The 19,204-nt window shown below is 39.7% G+C and overlaps 2 protein-coding genes across 2 annotated transcripts; both read left to right on the forward strand.

The window, feature by feature from the left end:
- Positions 1-5,007: 5,007 nt before the first annotated feature.
- ftr82 (finTRIM family, member 82) lies at positions 5,008-13,250 on the forward strand. Its single transcript, XM_036580447.1, has 7 exons — positions 5,008-5,868; positions 7,614-7,709; positions 8,148-8,381; positions 8,638-8,797; positions 10,685-10,744; positions 10,871-10,939; positions 12,314-13,250. The coding sequence occupies exons 1-7, from the start codon at positions 5,272-5,274 to the stop codon at positions 12,832-12,834; spliced, it is 1,737 nt and encodes a 578-aa protein (XP_036436340.1). The 5' UTR covers positions 5,008-5,271; the 3' UTR covers positions 12,835-13,250.
- A 2,801-nt stretch (positions 13,251-16,051) lies between these two features.
- On the forward strand, positions 16,052-19,185 carry ift22 (intraflagellar transport 22 homolog (Chlamydomonas)). Its single transcript, XM_036580449.1, has 5 exons — positions 16,052-16,093; positions 16,181-16,263; positions 17,143-17,232; positions 18,245-18,447; positions 18,602-19,185. Exons 1-5 carry the CDS (start codon positions 16,055-16,057, stop codon positions 18,748-18,750), a joined length of 564 nt encoding a protein of 187 aa, XP_036436342.1. The 5' UTR covers positions 16,052-16,054; the 3' UTR covers positions 18,751-19,185.
- The last annotated feature ends 19 nt before the right edge of the window (positions 19,186-19,204 follow it).

Consider the following 19,204-nt stretch of genomic DNA (forward strand, 5'->3'; position numbering starts at 1 on the left):
GGAATTTAGGCCCATGTCATGCAGGGAAATGTAAGATAGCACTATGTGTAGTAAAAGCCACCATGTGGTTTTCCACCTCATTAGCAGACAAAATACAATCGTCTACATATGACCATTATTATTACAAAGTGCCATCAAGTTGATTGCGACTCCTGGTGACCATACAGAGAGCATCCTTCCTCAAATTCCTGTCTTCTTTCAGGGTCTTCAGGCTTCTCAATGGTTTGTTCATGATTAACTCTGATCTGATTGTATCCATCCATCTTGTTGCTGGGTACGTCTTCCAAGCATAATTTGGAAAGTTTTTTCATTGATTTGGTTCATTTCAGAATATGTCCAAAATAAGAGAGCTTTAGTTTGGTTCTCTAGGCTTTGAATGAAAGGTGAGGCTTCATCTGGTCAACTATCCATTTGTTTTCTTGCTGTCCGAGGTACTCTCAAAAGTCTTTGTCAGCACCAGTTCAATGGCATCAATATTTTTTCCTGTCCAGCTTTTACATCTATAAAGAACCACAGAAAACGCCATAGCCTGGATAATTCTGATTTTGTTGTGAAGACACATCATTACATGTTAAGATCTTTCAATTGCCAATTGGTGTTGCACTTCTAGATCTTTTGTTGCTGTCCACCATATCTACATAATCTCCATCATTGCTAAAATTAACAATCTTTCCTGTTGTCATAACCTTTGTTTTCTTCTCATCTTTTGACTCTGTTCATAAACTTTCTTTATAAAGTCCTGTACGTATCATTTTTCTACCATGAGGGTAGTGTCAACACATCTGCACTCACAATTACATACAACTATATGTACCTATGAATGAAAATATGTAACATTATATATAACGAAAAGCAAAATATTATTAAACTCCACTTAAGTATTGTCATGATTTCTCATCTCTAATATCGTTGAGAACTTCCACAATCCACTGTTCTCGTACTGTGCTGATTTAGCCATATGTTAGACTTCATCTGTTTAAAGCTCTATTTCTTTTTACATAGAACATGTTACATGCGAGATATTGAACATACAACATAATAACATGGCTGCACTAATCTAATATTTGGTTTATTTTCCAGCCCCAGTATTAAAACCATGAGTATCTGCCAAAACGTCACAGATCCGACTTATATATATGTTTCAAAAAGAGCTATTTTTAAATGAAGCACTTCACTTAAGATGAGCATCTAAAAGTGGGTATCATGCTCATACAGTCCTTCCCACAGGAAGAAATACACAGCTGACAAGTTCACATAATGTAAGTGTGTGCTATTTCATGATAGATTTGTTACAGGATTGTATCAGTATTCATTCTTTTTTTTCCCATCGATATCCTGCTGATATTGGACTGATATTGATAACCAGTATCAGACTGGTGCCATTTCTATTCAGCTCTATTGATATCCCCATCAGAATACTTGTTTATTTGAGTGAAACTCATTACACAACTTCCCTAATTCAGTAAATCAAGGACCACGTCATTGTAGGCTGTGTGGCATATCAGCAGTTTTCTGACATTGAAACTCAAGTCCAAAGTCCATTTATTTATCTGTAAGACTACTGCTGTGAGACTGCTGTACAGCTGCCTTAAAGAACTTTACAAGACTGTTATACAAAGTAGAAGACCCATTTCAGTTTTAGAACTGATTGTTCTATAATGTTTTTAGGTCATTGAATTCCAAATAACCCAATGTCTCGGTTTAGGTTATGTAATGTAAAAGATACCAAAACCAGGGCAGCCCTGCCTCCGCTACCATCACTTCGGTCTCATGATGATTCAGTGACAAAAGGTAAACTGACATGCAGAAACTATTTATTGTCGCCACAATTATTTCACTGGATATTTACTCACACCTGCTCAGCAACTGCATGAGACAAGTTCAGCCAGTGACAGTTCGGATATGACTCAAACTCTCTGCTTAAAAAAGTCACTGAGTGTTACTAGTGTTTATTTAGTTTAATGAGAACTACCACACCCCCTCATCTGTAATGAGATAAGCTGGTTTCAGTGTGAGCTTCTGGCCATGTTAGCTCATAAATGTCATTGCAAAATATTCCTTGACTTAAAATTTTCGAAAAAGGGGTAAAACACTTTTAATGTACAGTCATATACAAAAGTTTGGGCACCCCTGGGCAAATGACCTGTTTTATTGAAAATAAGTTAACACATGTTCTACATGTTTCAATGAACAATTACTGCTTATTTGTTGAATTCAACACATTGGGAAAAAAAGAAAACATAAAATGTGGGCTGCGTAAAATTTTTCTATTTTACATTTTATGTTAGATTTTTTTCAAACTCAGAAATACATAGAAATTCCGCCAGAATATTAGCAGAAAACCGGTTATATATTATTGGGATATTAGGATATATCCTATACTATTAGGACATATCATCATCATTTCAAAATATATGTACAAATATGGGTAACACTTTCTTTTACAGTCCCCTAAGTTCTAGGTATTAACCAGGTAAGTGTGGGGTACAAACTCCAAAGTATTAGGTAATTATTTTAGATGGTAAGTAGCAGAATAGTCTAAATTAATTATACTGAAATGTCTCACAGGTTCTAGGTATTACGCAGCTAAGGCTAAGGTATAAATTCCAAAATACTGGGTAATTATTTTAAGTAATAAGATGGTAAGTACCAGGATAGTCTAAAAGAATTACTATGGAATGTGTCACAGGTTCTAGGTATTACCCAGGTAAGCGTGAGGTAGAAACTCCAAAGTACTAGGCAATTATTTTAGGTAATAAGATGGTAAGTACCAGGATAGTCTAAATAAATTATTATGAAATTATGTGAAAAGAACTAAACAGCAAGGTGTAGGAATTAAGACATTCTTGTACAATATTGTACACTGTAATGTACAGGAATTATTGTGTCAAAATACAGAGTTGTCAAAAGGTTTTAATAAACAGGTATTACTATTGTGACAAATCCTGCTTTCTCTTACAGTCTGTTTACAGTTGCATAACAAGTGGCAATTTTTCTGAACTTTGTGGTAAGAACCCAGTAAACTATAGAAAGAGTCCCTGCCTTCTTTTACAGTTCAGATTCAGTTTAGTATCTAGGTAATTGATACATACTATTTAAGACTCTACAGATTCGAGTGAGCTGAGCTCTGACTTACATTCTGTTTATTCTTTTGAAGTTCCAGGTAAATACATTATAACACACAGATACATTCCCTCTAATATTGACAATCTAGTACCCATGTGTCAAACACAAGGCCCACAGGCCTGATCTAGAACCTGTGAGACGTTTCATAGTAATTAATTTAGACTATTCTGGTACTTAATATTTTCTCACCTTAAATAATTACCTAGTTCTTTGGAGTTTGTACCTCACACTTACCTGGGTAATACCTAGAACCTGTGAGACATTTCAGTATAATTAATTTAGACTATCCTGCTACTTACCATCTTGTTACCTAAAATAATTACCAAGTACTTACCTGGTTAATACCTAGAACTTAGGGAACTGTAAAAGAAAGTGTTACCCATATATGTTGTGCGCACATATGTAGGTTTCACTATTGGACACATCTGCATAATATATTGGGTCGTACACATATGTTTGATATGTTGTTGAATGCATCCCATTACAGTTGTAATTGTTTCTATGTTTACTGTTTGCTTTTAAATATTAAATCATGTAAATGTGTCAGGAAACAAAACGTTCATTTCGTGTTTAAATTATTTTATTGCATAGCTTACATGTGTATGTTTTAGCTCATATCTCCATTTTTGTCATTTTTGTCACATAATTTGAAAGTGCATGTGTTGCTTTACATTGTGTATAAATTTTGGGAAGAATAGACCAAAAGAAATGGCCCAAAATGACTTGGAAAAAAGTCTGGTTGACTTACATTAAGGTAAAGTCCTCTCCTGTAAAAGTAAAGTCTTTTTCCTGTAAATTTACAATTTTGAAGATACAAGTTTTTCTTCCAACAACAGCGATATGTGTTACACATATATTTTTTATGTTGATTTATGGCTGAAATATATGTCAAATATTTGAAATAGCCTATTTTAAATAAGTTGGTAATTATGTCACATTTAGGTCCGTAATGTGACAAGTTGAATATCGGGAAAATCCATATATGCTAATGTCTGTCATATTTTTCAAATACATATACTGCAAAATATCAGATTTTTGTATAGAAAATGCCATATTTAAGTTTGTTCCCTGTACAAAATGCCCTGTTATTTTCACTTTGAAAATCAACATCATTTCACTGGGCGTGTTCAAACTTTTACATACAACTGTACCTAGTTGAAACTGGGAGGACCCCACTCACCTCGTTCACCCCAGTCATATTGCAAGAAAAAGAATGACAGTAAACAAGCACTCATTGCACCCTTAAAATGATATGGAATAAATTTTACTTGGCAAAAATAAATATTAAAAATGCAGAAAAGGAAACTTTAAATCCAAAATTATATATATTTTTAATTATATGTGTTTTCTGTTTTTTGTTTTTTGTTTCCCTGACATGGAAAAACTGAAATGAAGAGTAGCCTCATAGTACTAAACTTACTAGGGCCCCCCTGATGATTCAGGGGTCCTCAGGGACTGCTCATTCTGCTTACAGCAAGGAACGGCCCTGACTGTCACACCAAAAATGTGTTCATCAGAAATTACTCAGCCAAAATCACTGAACAGAGGGCAGACAGCTGTGAAGGAATACAGTGGATAGATTGCAGCAAACATGAGCATATCAAAGTTACTGATAAACTAGTGCAAACAATGGTGAATAATTAACCAGTTGTGGTTGGTGTCAGATTACTGAGAGTGCCCTTAGCTTCCAGCTCAACTCTACAGAAAGTGAAAATGGCTCAGCCGCTCTAGAGCTAGCAGTTTGTGTATCTGTTCATTAAGGCATTCTCAGGTCTCCCTTGTAGTACAATTCACTCATTCTCAACAGCCCTGCCCTTTTTTTTCCCTCACTCCGCCCTCTCTACTCTCCCGCTCTCTCTCTCTCTTAAGGCTCTGGCAGTCCTGGCTCAACTTGTTTGTCTGAACCTGAACAAGGCTGTGCTCTCGCTCTCTCACTCTCTCTCTCTCACCCTCTCTCTCCCTGCAGGAAGGGGAGGGCTCTGTCTGCTTTCAATCAATAACTCCTGGAATTCCGAAATACAAGTACGTCCTGTCTCCGACTGCCCCGCTTCACCGACTACAAGCTTCCAGGCTTTTGGCTTCCCCCGCTTTTCACAGACAGGTGTTTGGACCCCTCGTGCTTGTGTGTGCCTGCCTAAGGTAACCATGGCTGAGCCCATGTCTCCGGATTACTTCAGCTGCCACCTGTGCGCCAACCTCCTGAGGGACCCTGTGGCCATCCCCTGTGGCCACAGCTTCTGCATGGACTGCATCAGCGGCTACTGGAACGAGGCAGACTACACAGGCATCTATATCTGCCCGCAGTGCAGGATCACCTTCACGCAGAGGCCCGTCCTGCGTCCAAACGCCACCCTGACCAAAGTGGCCGAGAAGATCAAGAAGACGGGCCTGAACCTCAACCTGTCTCCTGCGCCCCCCACCAACGGAAGCTTTGCCGGCCCCTCTGATGTCCCGTGCGACTTCTGCACGGGCAAGAAGCTCAAAGCCGTCAAGTCATGCCTCAACTGCCTGGCCTCATACTGCGAGAAGCACCTGAAGCCCCATTATGAGTCAGCCACCTTCAAGAGGCACAAGCTGGTGGACGAGCTGGGCAACCTGGACAGGAAGATCTGCCCGCAGCACCAAAAGAGTCTGGAGCTCTTCTGCCGCACTGACCAGATGTGCATCTGTGCCATCTGCACCGTCAGCGAGCACAAGGGACATGATATAGTGTCTGCCGAAGCTGAGAGGAGCGAGAAACAGGTGAGTTCTTTGGAGTAGACCTCTGTGATTCGGGCACAAAACTGATACCAAGAAGTGCAGGAGTGGTTTATTTACAGTAGCAACCACTGAGGTGTGACTACAGGCTTTATCCCTTAAACTGCAGGCTTATTATTCAGTCATTCAACTTAAGACTTATTATTTGGTGACTATATGTATTACACTGTAATTACTTCATTGTAATACTGATATGTAAGCTATGTAGCAGGAAAAGCATTGTACTGTTTCAGTGTTGGGACAATGCTGGGTGTCTATTAAGATCTGTTCAAGTATAGCAGTAGACAGGCTTATCTCAAATTTTGGCTTATCTCACGTTTTGTCTTTGACGAAACCTTCCAGTGACTTTTCAGTCAAACCGGTTCTGCGGTATGCTAGTCGAGTACATTTGTGAGAAAAAAATGATCAAAATGTAGCAAGCAGGGCGTAGGAAATGATGAAACCAGATGTACTGAAAAGAGACAGAAGTACTGGGACAAAAGTCACTGAGACTCACCACCAAATAAAGCTATCACACCCTGGCGGACAGCTCAAAACCACACAGGGAGTGTCCCTATATTAGCCAGTGACTGAAATCGTGTTTTGAGTGGGCTTCACTCTGGATATGTTTTGTGTGTTGTTTTTTTCTCCAAGAAGAATAGTTCTTATGTTGTTGGAAATGAGAGGGATGGGATAAGAAAAGGATGGTCAGGGAGAGGTATAGGGAGAGGCAGATCCCACAGATAAAGGAATGTGTGCTTGAGGAGATCAGGCGGGAGCTTACACACCCCCCCCCATCCCCCCACGCTATCAGAGAGAGAGAGATTTTTTTGTACTTTGACCTCCTGCTAAACTGCTAAAGCCATCACCCACCTCAGCAGACACGTACCACTGGGAGACATGACCACCTCGTCCAGAATTTCCTTGGGAATTTCTCTTCTAAAAGCTCCGCTCTATATGGTGGGATAGAGGTTTGTGATAAGTGGGAACTGTGGGAGAGATTAAAAAACTATAAATAGACCTTCACATGTTTCTAGTTTCTACGTTAAAAAGTACAGAACAAGGGATACCTGGCTTTGTTAAGAGAAGAGCAGGAAACGGTCAATATGTTTTCATTTCCGGCCTTTGAAAATGTACTAATAACCTCCATTATTTCATTATCAAAGCCTGGCAGGACTGTATTGTTAAACCCTGGAGGAACTGTAATGCTTAGTATGATCCTGTGCCAGAGCAGGGACCAGCAGGTACTCACTGCAAATGGTTTGTTTATTTTGCTGGAACCAGAGGGACCAGATTTAAGACCCCCTGTTTTTCATCTCTTTCTCTGTGTGTCTCCCTCACACACACACTCACATCACACACTCCCTTTATTCACCCCCTTCCCAGATTCTCCACATTCCTTTAAGCTTATCTTGAAGAATGGTTCGGTGGGCTTTCGCTGAAACGTTGCCCTAAAGGCCCCTCTTCATTCTCCAAGGGGCCAGGGCATGTGCACCTTGAAATGCCTCTCCACAAGGCAGGCCTGGCCAGTTTCGCATTCCTGGCGTGGTTGGCATTCCCGCACTCCCTTTTCTTCCCTCTGCCTTCATAGATAAAGGCGCCCATATTAAGCAGGTTCTCCAAATAATAGTAAAGCGCAATTGCTCCAAGTTTGAATGCTTCCATTTCACCAAATATATACTGTATACAAATAATCAACAGGGCCACAAACAGTGATCAAAGAGTTTTTTCTTTGTGTTTTCTTCTGACAGAAACTTCTCGGAGTGTCCCAAGCGGAGATCAAACAGAAATGCCAGCAGAGGACCAAAGAACTGGAGGAACTGAAGACGGCTGTGGACTCACTGAAAGTAGGCCACAATGTCAATGCATCATTCCAGAACTGCCCCCCATTGCTCATATCAAAAGCGAAGTAACATATCAGATATCAGACCAGGCAAAAAAACAAAACAAAACAAAAAAAAAAGCCCAAGGCCATAGCTTTATACTGGCAAGAATGACTGTGAACTGGGGGTGAACTCTTATCTCTTTAGTAACTCTGTAACTGCCTCGGGCAAGAGAAAACAAATAAACCTTGAGGCTTGGTCATAATTGTCCTTTTGTTTGATAAAATAGAAACCAGTTGTTGACACATTGTGCCTGAAACTCCTGGTCTGGGCACAATGTTGAAGGTCAGGTAAAGATATGCAAGATATGGCAGCTTAAAACAAAAGACGCCACATCAAGACTGACATTGGGTCAATGCTATTAGCCCATTTTTCCTAAAATGTTTCGTTAATGTGCCACAGAGCTCGGCTCAGAGGGCCATGGCGGAGAGCAAGAAGATGTTTGACGAGATGATCACCTCCATCGAGAGGATGAGGTCGGAGGTCACCAAGCTGATCAACATCAATGAGAAGGCAGCATTCAGTCAGGCTGAGGGGCTGATGGAACGACTGGAGCAGGAGATCGATGAGCTCAAGAAGAAGGAGACAGGCCTGAAGCAGCTCTACAGCACCGAGGACCACATCCACTTCTTACAGGTACAGAAAGAAAACAGCGATTCCACCACTGATTCCACTGTTGCAGTGGTTCCCAACCTATTAGAGTTACCAAATTAGGCTACTAGCACATAATCTGTTTTCAAGGTTATCAGCAAGAAAAGATATTATAAGACAGTTTAAGACATTTAAGACATTTAACTGTCATTTAAGACAGTTAAACAACCAATGTGGTTTTAGACCGACAGATTTTACATTCTTCTGACCAATACCACTTGTTTTCCTCCGTTCACTACAGAATTTCAACTATCTCTGCACCCCAACTGATGATGGCTTCATTCCCAAAGTGTCTCTGAACCCAGACTTCTCATTCAGTGCCGCCAGGAAAGCTGTAGCTGAGATCAAAGAGAGGCTTGAGGAGCTGGGTAGAGAAGAACTGCTGAGGATTTCAAAGTCAGGTCAGAACACACCTCTAACAACAACTCTCGCTGAAATAAACAAAATGGAACATGCTGAGCAGTGCGGCATGAACTTAGAATAAAGTGTGTTACTACATGGGGACACTGAGAAGGCAATATGATCATTTACATCTACATTTATGCATTTGGCAGACGCTTTTATCCAGAGCGACTTACAGTTTTATCACATTACAGCGGTAGGCAAATACAGCATTATGAGCCTTGCCCAGGGAACTGGTATTAATCACTATGCTACACCAACTGCAGTTACCAACCAACACTATATTTATCATTATTGTGATTAATTATATTAAATTATGTCAGAATATCAGAAGTTCAGCAGCCCATAACCAACATTTTTCTCTATTTCATTCTTTTCCTTGAGGTCACTTTTACAATTTTTGTGCTTATATGTACCAAAAATGGTCATTATTCCTTTATATGTGACCGTTTTCCAACCTCTTTTTATCCCTTAGAATTAAACAGGCTGTTTTTGTTTCTGTGCCTTTAAGTCCATGTAAATGACTTCTGTTGCGATGGGATGTCCTGTATTGTGCCTTGTTCAAAAATCAGTCCAGGCTGAAACACTCTTTATAGCTTCTTTGGGAATGGGTGGGGCTAAACTGCTAAAAGGCTGAATAGGTTAAGTGACCCTTATTAGTCCCACAACGGTGAAATTTCACCTCCGCATTTTGACCCATCTGTGCAGTGAAACACTACATACATACTAGTGAACACACACACTAGGAGGCAGTGAGCACACTTGCCCAGAGTGGTGGGCAGCCCTATCCACAGCGCCCGGGGAGCAGTTGGGGGTTAGGTGCCTTGCTCAAGGGTACTTCAGTCACGTACTGTCGGCTCAGGAGATCGAACTGGCAACCTTCCGGTCACAAGGCTGGTTCCCTAACCTCCAGCCCACAGTTGCCTCATTTTGTTGATATCAAAGAAACAATGGCTGTTTTTGCAGTATAGTTTCCATATATGGACTGAAGGGTACATTTTGAAACTTTAACAGTATTTAGACTGTAATCTAAACCCCTTTATTTTAAAATAAAGAAAATAAAAGAAATAAAGAGAATAGAGAACAACTGCACATTTCATTACAAAGAGAGCATAATTAGGCCCGTCTAATTGAATTTGATGTAGTGCAGTATGTGAAATGTTGAATCAATTCATTTCATGCTTATAGTATTATACTGTAGTTCTATACTGTATTGTATACACTATACTACATTATAGAATAGTGTAATACATAGCATTATATATGGTGTTCATAGTTTTCAACAGTATTTTTGAATGTGGCACTACTGTCTTTTTTATCTGTTCCAACTTAACAAACCTCTAGAAACAAAACATTGTGATGTATATCATCTGTCTTGATTTTTGCCATGTTGCCCACCCCCATAGGGACTTACTATGATAATAGGAAGCCTAATCCTACTATTTCCTATGTAGGTAATAAAGAAGAGACAGGCAGTAAAATATTTTGAGTAGCCATTTCTGCTGAGGTGAGCTGGATGTTCTTCAAACAGAATTGTTTGTTCCTTAACTTTTACAAGCATCTGGTATGAGAAGGACATTTCATCCAACCGCACAGCGCACATGATCGCATGAGTACAAACTGCAGCCAACGCAGAACTATCATGTGATCGAGTTGAAAAAGTAAATAGTACTTGGAAGTTTGACTAGTGTGTGGTACACAGTGGGAACCTCTCCGATTGGGTGAAGCAAGCAGCATGCAAACATTCTTAGTCCCAAAAAAGGTGTTATGTAATGAGATTTGAACTACTGCTTAGGCAGCTTTGCAGACATAACTTCTTATTGCATCCACTAAGCAAATCAATTGTGATTCAGAAGTTCCTGACGTGCTTTTTTCATGTGTAACAGTGAACGAAGTGCCCGTGTACACGCTGGAGAACCGAACAGTTAGAGAGAAAAGCACCCGAGGTGAGGCATCAGCACAAATAAATTCTGAATAATGTTTAATTATTCAAAGACATGGTAATGTGAAACCCAACTCACATCACACTCATATGAAAGTAAAGACACTTTGTTTTTTCTTTCTATCTTTAGTTAAAGAGGTCCATACAGTGGACAGTGCCCCTCCTTCACAACCCAGGAGCCGGTCTGAGTTTCTGAAATGTAAGTAGGATTTCTTATTATATCATTGAATGCTTTCTTTATGCTGAATGAGTCTATTCCTTCTTGGATGACTGGCTCACAATGCTTCTAGGCGTCTTGGTTGACTGATAGGTATACAACAGGCCTGTGTGGTCTACACATTTCCATTCTACACTCTTACAAATGAAGGTGCCTAAAAGGATTCTTTGAAGTGGTACCTTTGAAGAATCCCTCTTGGTTCCATGAAGAACCTTTCCATAAATGGTTCTTGAAATCTGCAAATGTGAATGGTGTTTTTTTTATATTTAACTAACTACTACATTAAGGTCTGACCTATATATCGTTAAGTGACACCAAGGTAACACCTTGTGGTTTCTTCCCTTTCAGTAAAAGGATTGTCAATAACTAGCAACTTTGCTGATGACCAGGATATAACCTCAAAATGCGATAAGGCAAAGCCTTAAATGTTTAGGGAGCCCAGTTTGAGTTACTTCCTGTTTAAATATTTGATGACAATACAGGCTAAACTGGTAAAACTGAACACAAAACACTGTCACTGTCAGTACAACAAAAACATAAAATGCATAACCTAAATTTTACAGTTACAACATAAACTACACTTTTTTATGAAGAGAATTCATGAAAAATAAGTGGCAATTAACAGAAACCAAAACTGCACATTTTGAGTGCTTCAATATTTATTTTATGCAAGACTGTGAGTTTCTGTTGTTTATTGGAGTTTACTAAGTGAATTGACAATCATATCTGTCAGTAAAGTACTGTTGAAAGCAATACTATGTAATGTTTTTATTACAATAAAAAGAAGTAGTATTATTCAGTCAGAAAAAAAAAAACAAAACATGCTAAAATATGGTATCTGTGCGCTGCTACGAGTCGCCCTGCAAAGCCTGAAATAATCATTTAAAAACCAGAGGTGTCGGGTCAGTCTTCACAGGAGTTTTTCAGACCATATCATACATCTTTATGCATTAACGTCACATGCACAGGCTCCAAAAGAAGGTCCGGCTTGAAGTTTTGACTGAGTTATCTTTGAATACTCTGTTAACACACTCACAATCATCAGACTCATCCGCTCTGAGAAGGGGTCCGAAGCACAACCAGTGTTACAAAATATTCTTCTCCACATTGCATGCAGTTACACATTTTCACCACAGAGGTCTATAAATGACCAGAACTTACACAGTGCAGCTCTGCCTAATACAGCTGAAGTATAAAATTGAAAAATAAAACATATGTTTACATTTAGCCTCTGTCTCTATTGGCCACACCTTGTTCATATCAGTTGGGCCCTGTTCTTTGCAATGTTTAGGTTTTTCCTAAAACCGTTAGAGCTTATGAGCAACTGAAAGTGACTAAATTCCCTTGTCTTTGCAGACTTCTGTCAGCTCCGACTGGATCCCAGCACAGCCTATAAAGAGCTGTACCTGTCTGAGAGCAACAGGAAAGTGACGCGAACCCGCAACCTTCAGCCCTACTCGGACAATGCAGAGCGCTTCGACAGCTTCGCCCAGGTGCTGTGTCGCGAAGCCCTGTCCGGCGGTCGCTTCTACTGGGAGATTGAGTGGAGCGGAGAGTTCTCTGTGGGCGTGGCCTATCGGGGCATCAGCCGCAAGGGCAAAGGTTCCCTGTGCTTGCTGGGGTACAACGATAAATCCTGGAGCCTCCTCTGCTCCGACACAGGCTACTCGGCCTGGCATAACAGGGTGGACAAAGCCATCAGCGCCCCCCACTCTCCTAGAATAGGGGTCTATCTGGACCACAAAGCAGGTTTGCTGGCCTTCTACAGCATTGGTGAGACCATGACCTGTCTGCATCGCTTCGAGACCACTTTCACCGAGCCTCTCTATCCCGGGTTTGGAGTCGGAACCTCAGTCAAAATCTGCCAGCTGAAATGAACATGAATTCGCATTTCTGGAAAGAGTCCCAAATGAAGGACAGTATTTTTTCTGGATTGTTTGTGTTTTCCATTTGCTATTTTTCTACGCCGTATCTTATATTTTATGTCATTTTTTTCAGCCATCATGGAAGCCATTTCTTTTTACTTTTTTTTTAAAGCAGTCTTTTTAAAGAACATAATCTGATTCGCAAATCGCAGCAGTTCATTTAGGCCTAGCCTGAAAATCATGAAAAAAGTTACTCAAACCTGCCATGTTATACTGTTTTTATGTGTCTAATAATGTTGTTTTGAAATACTAAACCCTGTATTTATCCAAACATCAAGTGCCACAGCCGTATTTGAAATGAAATGCGACATTATTCAATGTTGATATCTTGTTGATATTCCAATTAAAGTTTTTTTTTAAATGTAAAAGGTGTGTTTGTATTTTGTAAATGCTAAATAGAGCCTACAAGTCTATTAAGATCTAATGAAATTCCATTTAAAAAGATTAGTGGTGAAAATACCGCATTTACGTAATATTTATTAAGCAGACACTTTTTGTACACAGCTTAAATCGGTCAGATTTATGCTGTGTTGCCACAAATTCTTTCTAAATTGTAACCATTTGTGAATGAACGCTGCAGAACTGTTCTATCTAGGCAAATCTAGAAACACCATTTCACATCTGGCTCTTTGCCACTGACTTCTTCCAGTCTGCACTGTGTCTATGAATTTTAGGAAGGAAACATGCTCCCAAACCCTTCCTTTACTGTTGCAGACACGTCAGCGTTGGGGTGGACAAGCCTCTCAAGTAAAAGCATTTTTTGAATCCCCTTTTTGCCGAACAACCACTGCAGCATTTGTGCTTACAGACAGGACAGTGGTTCTCAATCCCAGATTCCATGCAGTCCAGGCTCTCATATATCCATCTGTATGTTGAATGAGGTTTGTTTGTGAAAGGAAGTCACAAAAAGTGACAGACCCAAGGACTAGGACTGAGATTTACATGCTTCTGCAGATACACTCAGTTCTAGAGAAAGTTACAGAGTGAGAACACAGTGGTGGTGATAGGAACGAGACATCTGCAACATTTAATGGCTCTAAAAGCTATTTAATAGAAAGTTATGACACAGAATAGTTACAAATATACCACCTGAAGCCTGAGACATTGTTTTACAGTTTTGAAGGTCTATTTTTTTTTTAATCCAGAGTGATACATGCAAGACATTGTAAGGCAAAAGAGTACCTAAATAAAACGCTTTTTTCTGATTTACTACTATTTTACCATTATGGGGATTACATACAATAACTCATAAGACATGTAGGTTCACTGGTCATTTTGAACAGTAAATAAAATGGCTATATCTGCAATGTTGACGCCGGGAAAACATTGCAAATATGAAACCAAGTCAGTAAGTTTGTCTATGATCCTCACTGTCACATCAAACTACTCTAAATAACTATATATCTTAATGATTAAATATCTTAATGATTGAATGTAGTTTTGTTTTTAATTCCAGTGAAAATTCAGTAAGATTCCCCTTTAAGTAAGAGAGAAGGAGGCATGACAGCAAGAAAGCAAGCAAGAAAGAAAGAAAGAAAGAAAGAAAGAAAAAGAAAGAAAGGTATATATTATGTTACGCAGCAAAACTGAGACAGAAAGTTATGGTGGGCTCAAAAAGTATTTGGACATTCAAATGTTTTCAGTTCATAGTGTTGGAAACAAAATGTCAAACCAAGTGCCATTTTTTTAAACAGTCCATCCCAAGACAGCAAAGTATTCCTTAAAAAAGGCGGCTGGTGTGTTTCTGATCGTTATCGTTGGAGCAATTTCTTTTCAGACTTCCTCACGTTTGCACCCGACATGCCTTTGTACACCCACCAATGAGCACAAGCTCACCAATACCATTTTAAGAAGATCAGCCTCAGACAGTGATGTTTCCCCTCAGTGGAGAAGCTACCATCAGTTTGGTGTTGTGCTACAAGTGTTTGTCTCTGAAACAAATATCAACTTGTTAAATAAGGCATGAAGTACCCTAAAAAACCTCATTAGAGTTTACCAATGGTAAAGTTGTCTGGGGCCATTGTATATTTGTAACCAATCATAGACAAACAGACAGTAAGCAAGCAAGAAAGCAAGCAAGAAAGAAAAAACTGGTACATGCCATGCTTGAGAAATGTTACATCTCTTTATTACTTTTTGCTGACTGTTTGTTTCACTCTGATGAGCCCTTTATAATTAACATGATCATAATAATAGCTGCATTTAATATGAAAATTGCCTGAAAAATACCTTCACATATGACTTTGTACACAGATCTATGTAAATTATCTACACTAGTGAAATTACACCTGCAACAAAACAAAAACTTTGTAAATCTATTGCTGTTTTCAGTTTTATTTAAATCAGTTTTATTTATTGAAATGGTGTTCTTTCTTATTTTCTTTTCTTTTTTCCTGTTCCTGTTTAACTTTTATCTATCATACTGTTATTCTGTTATTGTAGAAATACATACATACATACATACATCATCTAAACCGCTTATCCTACTGGGTCGCGGTGGGGTGCTGGAGCCTATCCCAGCTGTCATTGGGCGGAGGGCAGGTTACACCCTGGACAGGTTATTGTAGAAATAGTTTTTCGCCAATAGTGATACTCAAACGGTCCTTCTTACATTTCCACAGTGCGCCCTCTGTTGTGCAGGCTTTTGTATTGCAGTAGCAGCAGCTTGGTTTTCAAAATGTGTCTGCCTGTAGAGATAAACAGTTTCAGCTGATATTCAAATCCAGAATTACGCGGTAATGTTGTGATATGATACTTATTTGGGGTATTTATTTGCCTACTCACGAAAATTTCACGAATTTACATTTATCCTCTACGCGACTGCAAGCAGGCTAGCGACTCGCCTAATGCATGTCGCGAATCTGTGGATGTGAAATTCGCGATTCGTTTGCACTGCAGCGCCTTGACAACGAGATGTGTATGTTAGGGTGTCTTGTGGCTAATGCTAATGGGTCGGTTTGCATATAATAACACGACAGTGTATTTCGAGTATATTCTGTTTTACAATATAGTAGTATGCATTTCATTCAGCATGTACTCCTCTGTTAGATAAACCCAACAGCAGACTTCATCTAATAAATACATAATTTAGTTAAGTTACCTTGATGGTTAGTCCACTGAACTACAGCCTGGTCGTTATTCGTCTCTCTGATACTCTTCATAACTTCTCAAAATGCTAAAAGTAAAAATACTTTTAATTGGACCGAGCGAGGTAAGAATGTTTTCAGTTTAAACTTGTGCTTAGCATGCTGTTCCTACTTCAATAGGCTGTAAAATTATTCTGTAATGTTGTTGACAGTGTGGAAAGACAGTACTGGCAAATTTCCTCTCGGATACAGTGGAGACAGTTGGGGCAGATTACAGCCCGACACAAGGAGTGAGGTAATGTTATAATGTGAAAACCGACCGTCTAAGGTAACTGAAATCCAATGTAAGGAGACCGGCTAATTCATTAACTACATCTACCTTGTCCTGTGCATTATATCAGCTCCACTTACCATATAGGAGCACTTTGTAATTCTACAATTACAGACTGGAGTCCATCTGTTTCACTGCATACTTTGTTAGCCTCCTTTCACCCTTTTCTTCAATGGTCAGGACGCCCACAGGACCACCACAGGGCAGGTATTTGGGTGGTGGATCATTCCCAGCACTGCAGTGACACTGATGTGGTGGTGTGTTGTGTTCACTGTCCACTCTATTACACACACCTACGTTGCTGGTTCACCTTGTAGATGTAAAGTCAGAGACAGTGGCTCATTTGTTGCTGCACAGTTTGTATTGATCATCCTCTAGTCCTTCATCAGTGGTCACAGGATGATGCCCACAGTACTCTGTTGGCTGGATATTTTTGGTTGGTGGACTGTTCTCAGTCCAGCAGTGACACTGAGATGTTCAAAAACTCCAGCAGCACTGCTGTGTCTGATCCACTCTTACCAGCGCAACACACACTAACACACCACCACCACATCAGTGTCACTGCAGTGCTGAGAATGATCCACCACCCAAATAATACCTGCCCTGTGGTGGTCCTGTGGAGGTTCTGACCATTGAAGAACAGGGTAAAAGGGGGACTAACAAAGTATGCAGAGAAACAGATGAACTGCAGTCTGTAATTGTAAAACTACAAAGTGCACTTATTTGGCAAGTGGAGCTGATAAAATGACAATGAGCATAGAAACAAGGAGGCATAGTTAATGAAGCGGCCGATCAGTGTATCATCGCTTTCTCCATTGACAAATATGCTGCTGTCTTTCTAAGGATACTGGAATTTGAGTCACAAAACCTGGGAAGTGGGACCAAAGACTCTGCCTGTGAGGTGGAACTGTGGGACTGTGCTGGAGATTTCAAGTGAGTGTTCCTTCCATCCTCCTTTGATTCAGTTTCTCCATTGGTTTCTTCTTAAGAAGTATGTGTCTAAAAGTATCCAGATACGGCTTTTCTATTATTGAATTCGGCTACTTTAAGCCCATTGTTAACATTGGTTCTTATAGCTTGTAAAATCTCCACAGAAAAGCACTGCAATTAGATTGAGATTCTCTGAAAAAGCTCCACATGAACCTAAGGTCATTGTCCAATGCCAAGTGTCATCTAGAGGGGAATAAAGCTCCCCAGCAGTGAGCTGTGGAGTAGTGGAGCTTTCTTTGGAGTGATGGAGTACCACCCAGAATGAGTTGGACTGATGTTTGTGATCCAGAACAAATCATCCAACATCAGTATCTGACCTCACCAATGCTCTTGAGACTGAATGCAGCCAAATCCTCACAGCAATGTCTAGTGTAAAACCTTTCCAGAAGCATAGAGGCTGTAAATGCAGTAAGTGGACAGACTCTACATCTGCACAGGATCTGTATGTTCTGTTTCATGACAGCGCTGGTCAGTGTATTGGGGTGATTGTGTTTTTGGACAGTGTTTATACAAAACACTAAAATGTCAAGAGAACACTGAAAAATTATACTCCAATTTGAGTATTATTACCTCAGAGAGACTCTTAATGATCAAGTAAATATGTCTTTGTATATATTCTTTATTTTTGCTATAGTCATGCAATCAAGGCTCTACTGAGAAGAATTCTATATAGTCCAGCGCCCCCCAGTGTAACATAATTAGGGATAATTCAAATTCTCAGCTTCCTTTGTCTCCAGTCTGAACATTTTCAAGGAGTTGAATGAGAACATATGAGCCATTTAACCTTCAAACGCAGGCCTTCTGTTTCTCAGTAGTCTTTGATGTGGGTGATTGTAGGAGAGAACATTTTGGCAAGAACCCCAATTTGTTTTTTTTAGAAATATAAACGTTCTCTCATTTAATAAATTCATTATCAGGCATGGATGATTTAGCATGACCTTTATCACTGATACAGGTTTGAGGCATGCTGGCCAGCTTTGATGAAAGACTCCAATGGTGTAGCCATCGTATTTAACCCAGACATTCCAAGTCATCTTAAGGAAGCAGAAACCTGGTACTCTACATTCATCACTTCACAAGGCCTACTACCAGGCCAGTGCCTGCTTATAGCACATCACAAGCCTGGTAGTGGTGCAGATACATCACGCCCTCAGTTAGGTAAGACTGAAAGTAAAGAGTTTGCTAACCTGTCGACTCAATTTCTTATTTTGGAAACACATTACAATTTAATTTGGTTTACTACATAACAGAACACTGAGTATTATCACAATGAGCTTGACAAATCTGAGTTGTCTGTTTTTGCTCTATGCAGCTTCTCAGTTGAACAAGCTGCCCCTCATTCACTCTAACCTGGAGGAAGATGCTGAAGAGGTGCGTCAAGAATTCCGCAGATATCTGGGAAACGTTGTGAAAACATTGTCGGAAAGTCGAGAACGTGAAGAAATGTCAATTATAGCATAAACTCTTAAGACTATTCTAGTGGTAACCAACCTGCATCTAACATGCTCTCTTAACACTGATGCATCTGATCCAGCCAATCAAGGACCTCTGCAGGAATACTGATCTAAAGGACCAGGGTTGGAGACCACTGGACTAATTAACGCTTCCACTGTTATTCTATGAAACTGGGTTTTACATTTGAGGTAGCCTTGGGTTTATCCATGTCACTTAAGCTAAGCACTGTCTTCAAAGTAAGCCAAAGTTAGTTAGCATGATGACTCAAAAATTTCAAAATTGTCAATCAAGTCAGACCAATAAACATACATGCCCACATAAAATTAAAAAAAAAATTGCACCTTAATCAAAACTTGACATGCCAGGAGCAAATAAGCTGTTATCATTTCAAAGACAATAAAATAAGGTAAATAAAAGCCTTAGCCTCCATCTACTCATTTCAGATTCCAAACAACCAAGT

Source organism: Colossoma macropomum, unplaced genomic scaffold (assembly GCF_904425465.1).
Source record: "Colossoma macropomum unplaced genomic scaffold, Colossoma_macropomum, whole genome shotgun sequence".
In the NCBI taxonomy this organism is placed as follows: Eukaryota; Metazoa; Chordata; class Actinopteri; order Characiformes; family Serrasalmidae; genus Colossoma; species Colossoma macropomum.

What these genes read in the sequence shown, in the direction of transcription:
- ftr82 (XM_036580447.1), top strand. Translation starts at nt 5,272, where the DNA reads ATGGCTGAGCCCATGTCTCCGGATTACTTCAGCTGCCACCTGTGCGCC. An exon ending in CTGAGAGGAGCGAGAAACAG is followed by an intron (nt 5,869 to 7,613) that starts GTGAGTTCTTTG and finishes TTCTTCTGACAG; the next exon opens with AAACTTCTCGGAGTGTCCCA. An exon ending in GCTGAGGATTTCAAAGTCAG is followed by an intron (nt 8,798 to 10,684) that starts GTCAGAACACAC and finishes CATGTGTAACAG; the next exon opens with TGAACGAAGTGCCCGTGTAC.
- ift22 (XM_036580449.1), top strand. Translation starts at nt 16,055, where the DNA reads ATGCTAAAAGTAAAAATACTTTTAATTGGACCGAGCGAG. An exon ending in AGCCCGACACAAGGAGTGAG is followed by an intron (nt 16,264 to 17,142) that starts GTAATGTTATAA and finishes TGTCTTTCTAAG; the next exon opens with GATACTGGAATTTGAGTCAC. An exon ending in GACTGTGCTGGAGATTTCAA is followed by an intron (nt 17,233 to 18,244) that starts GTGAGTGTTCCT and finishes TCACTGATACAG; the next exon opens with GTTTGAGGCATGCTGGCCAG.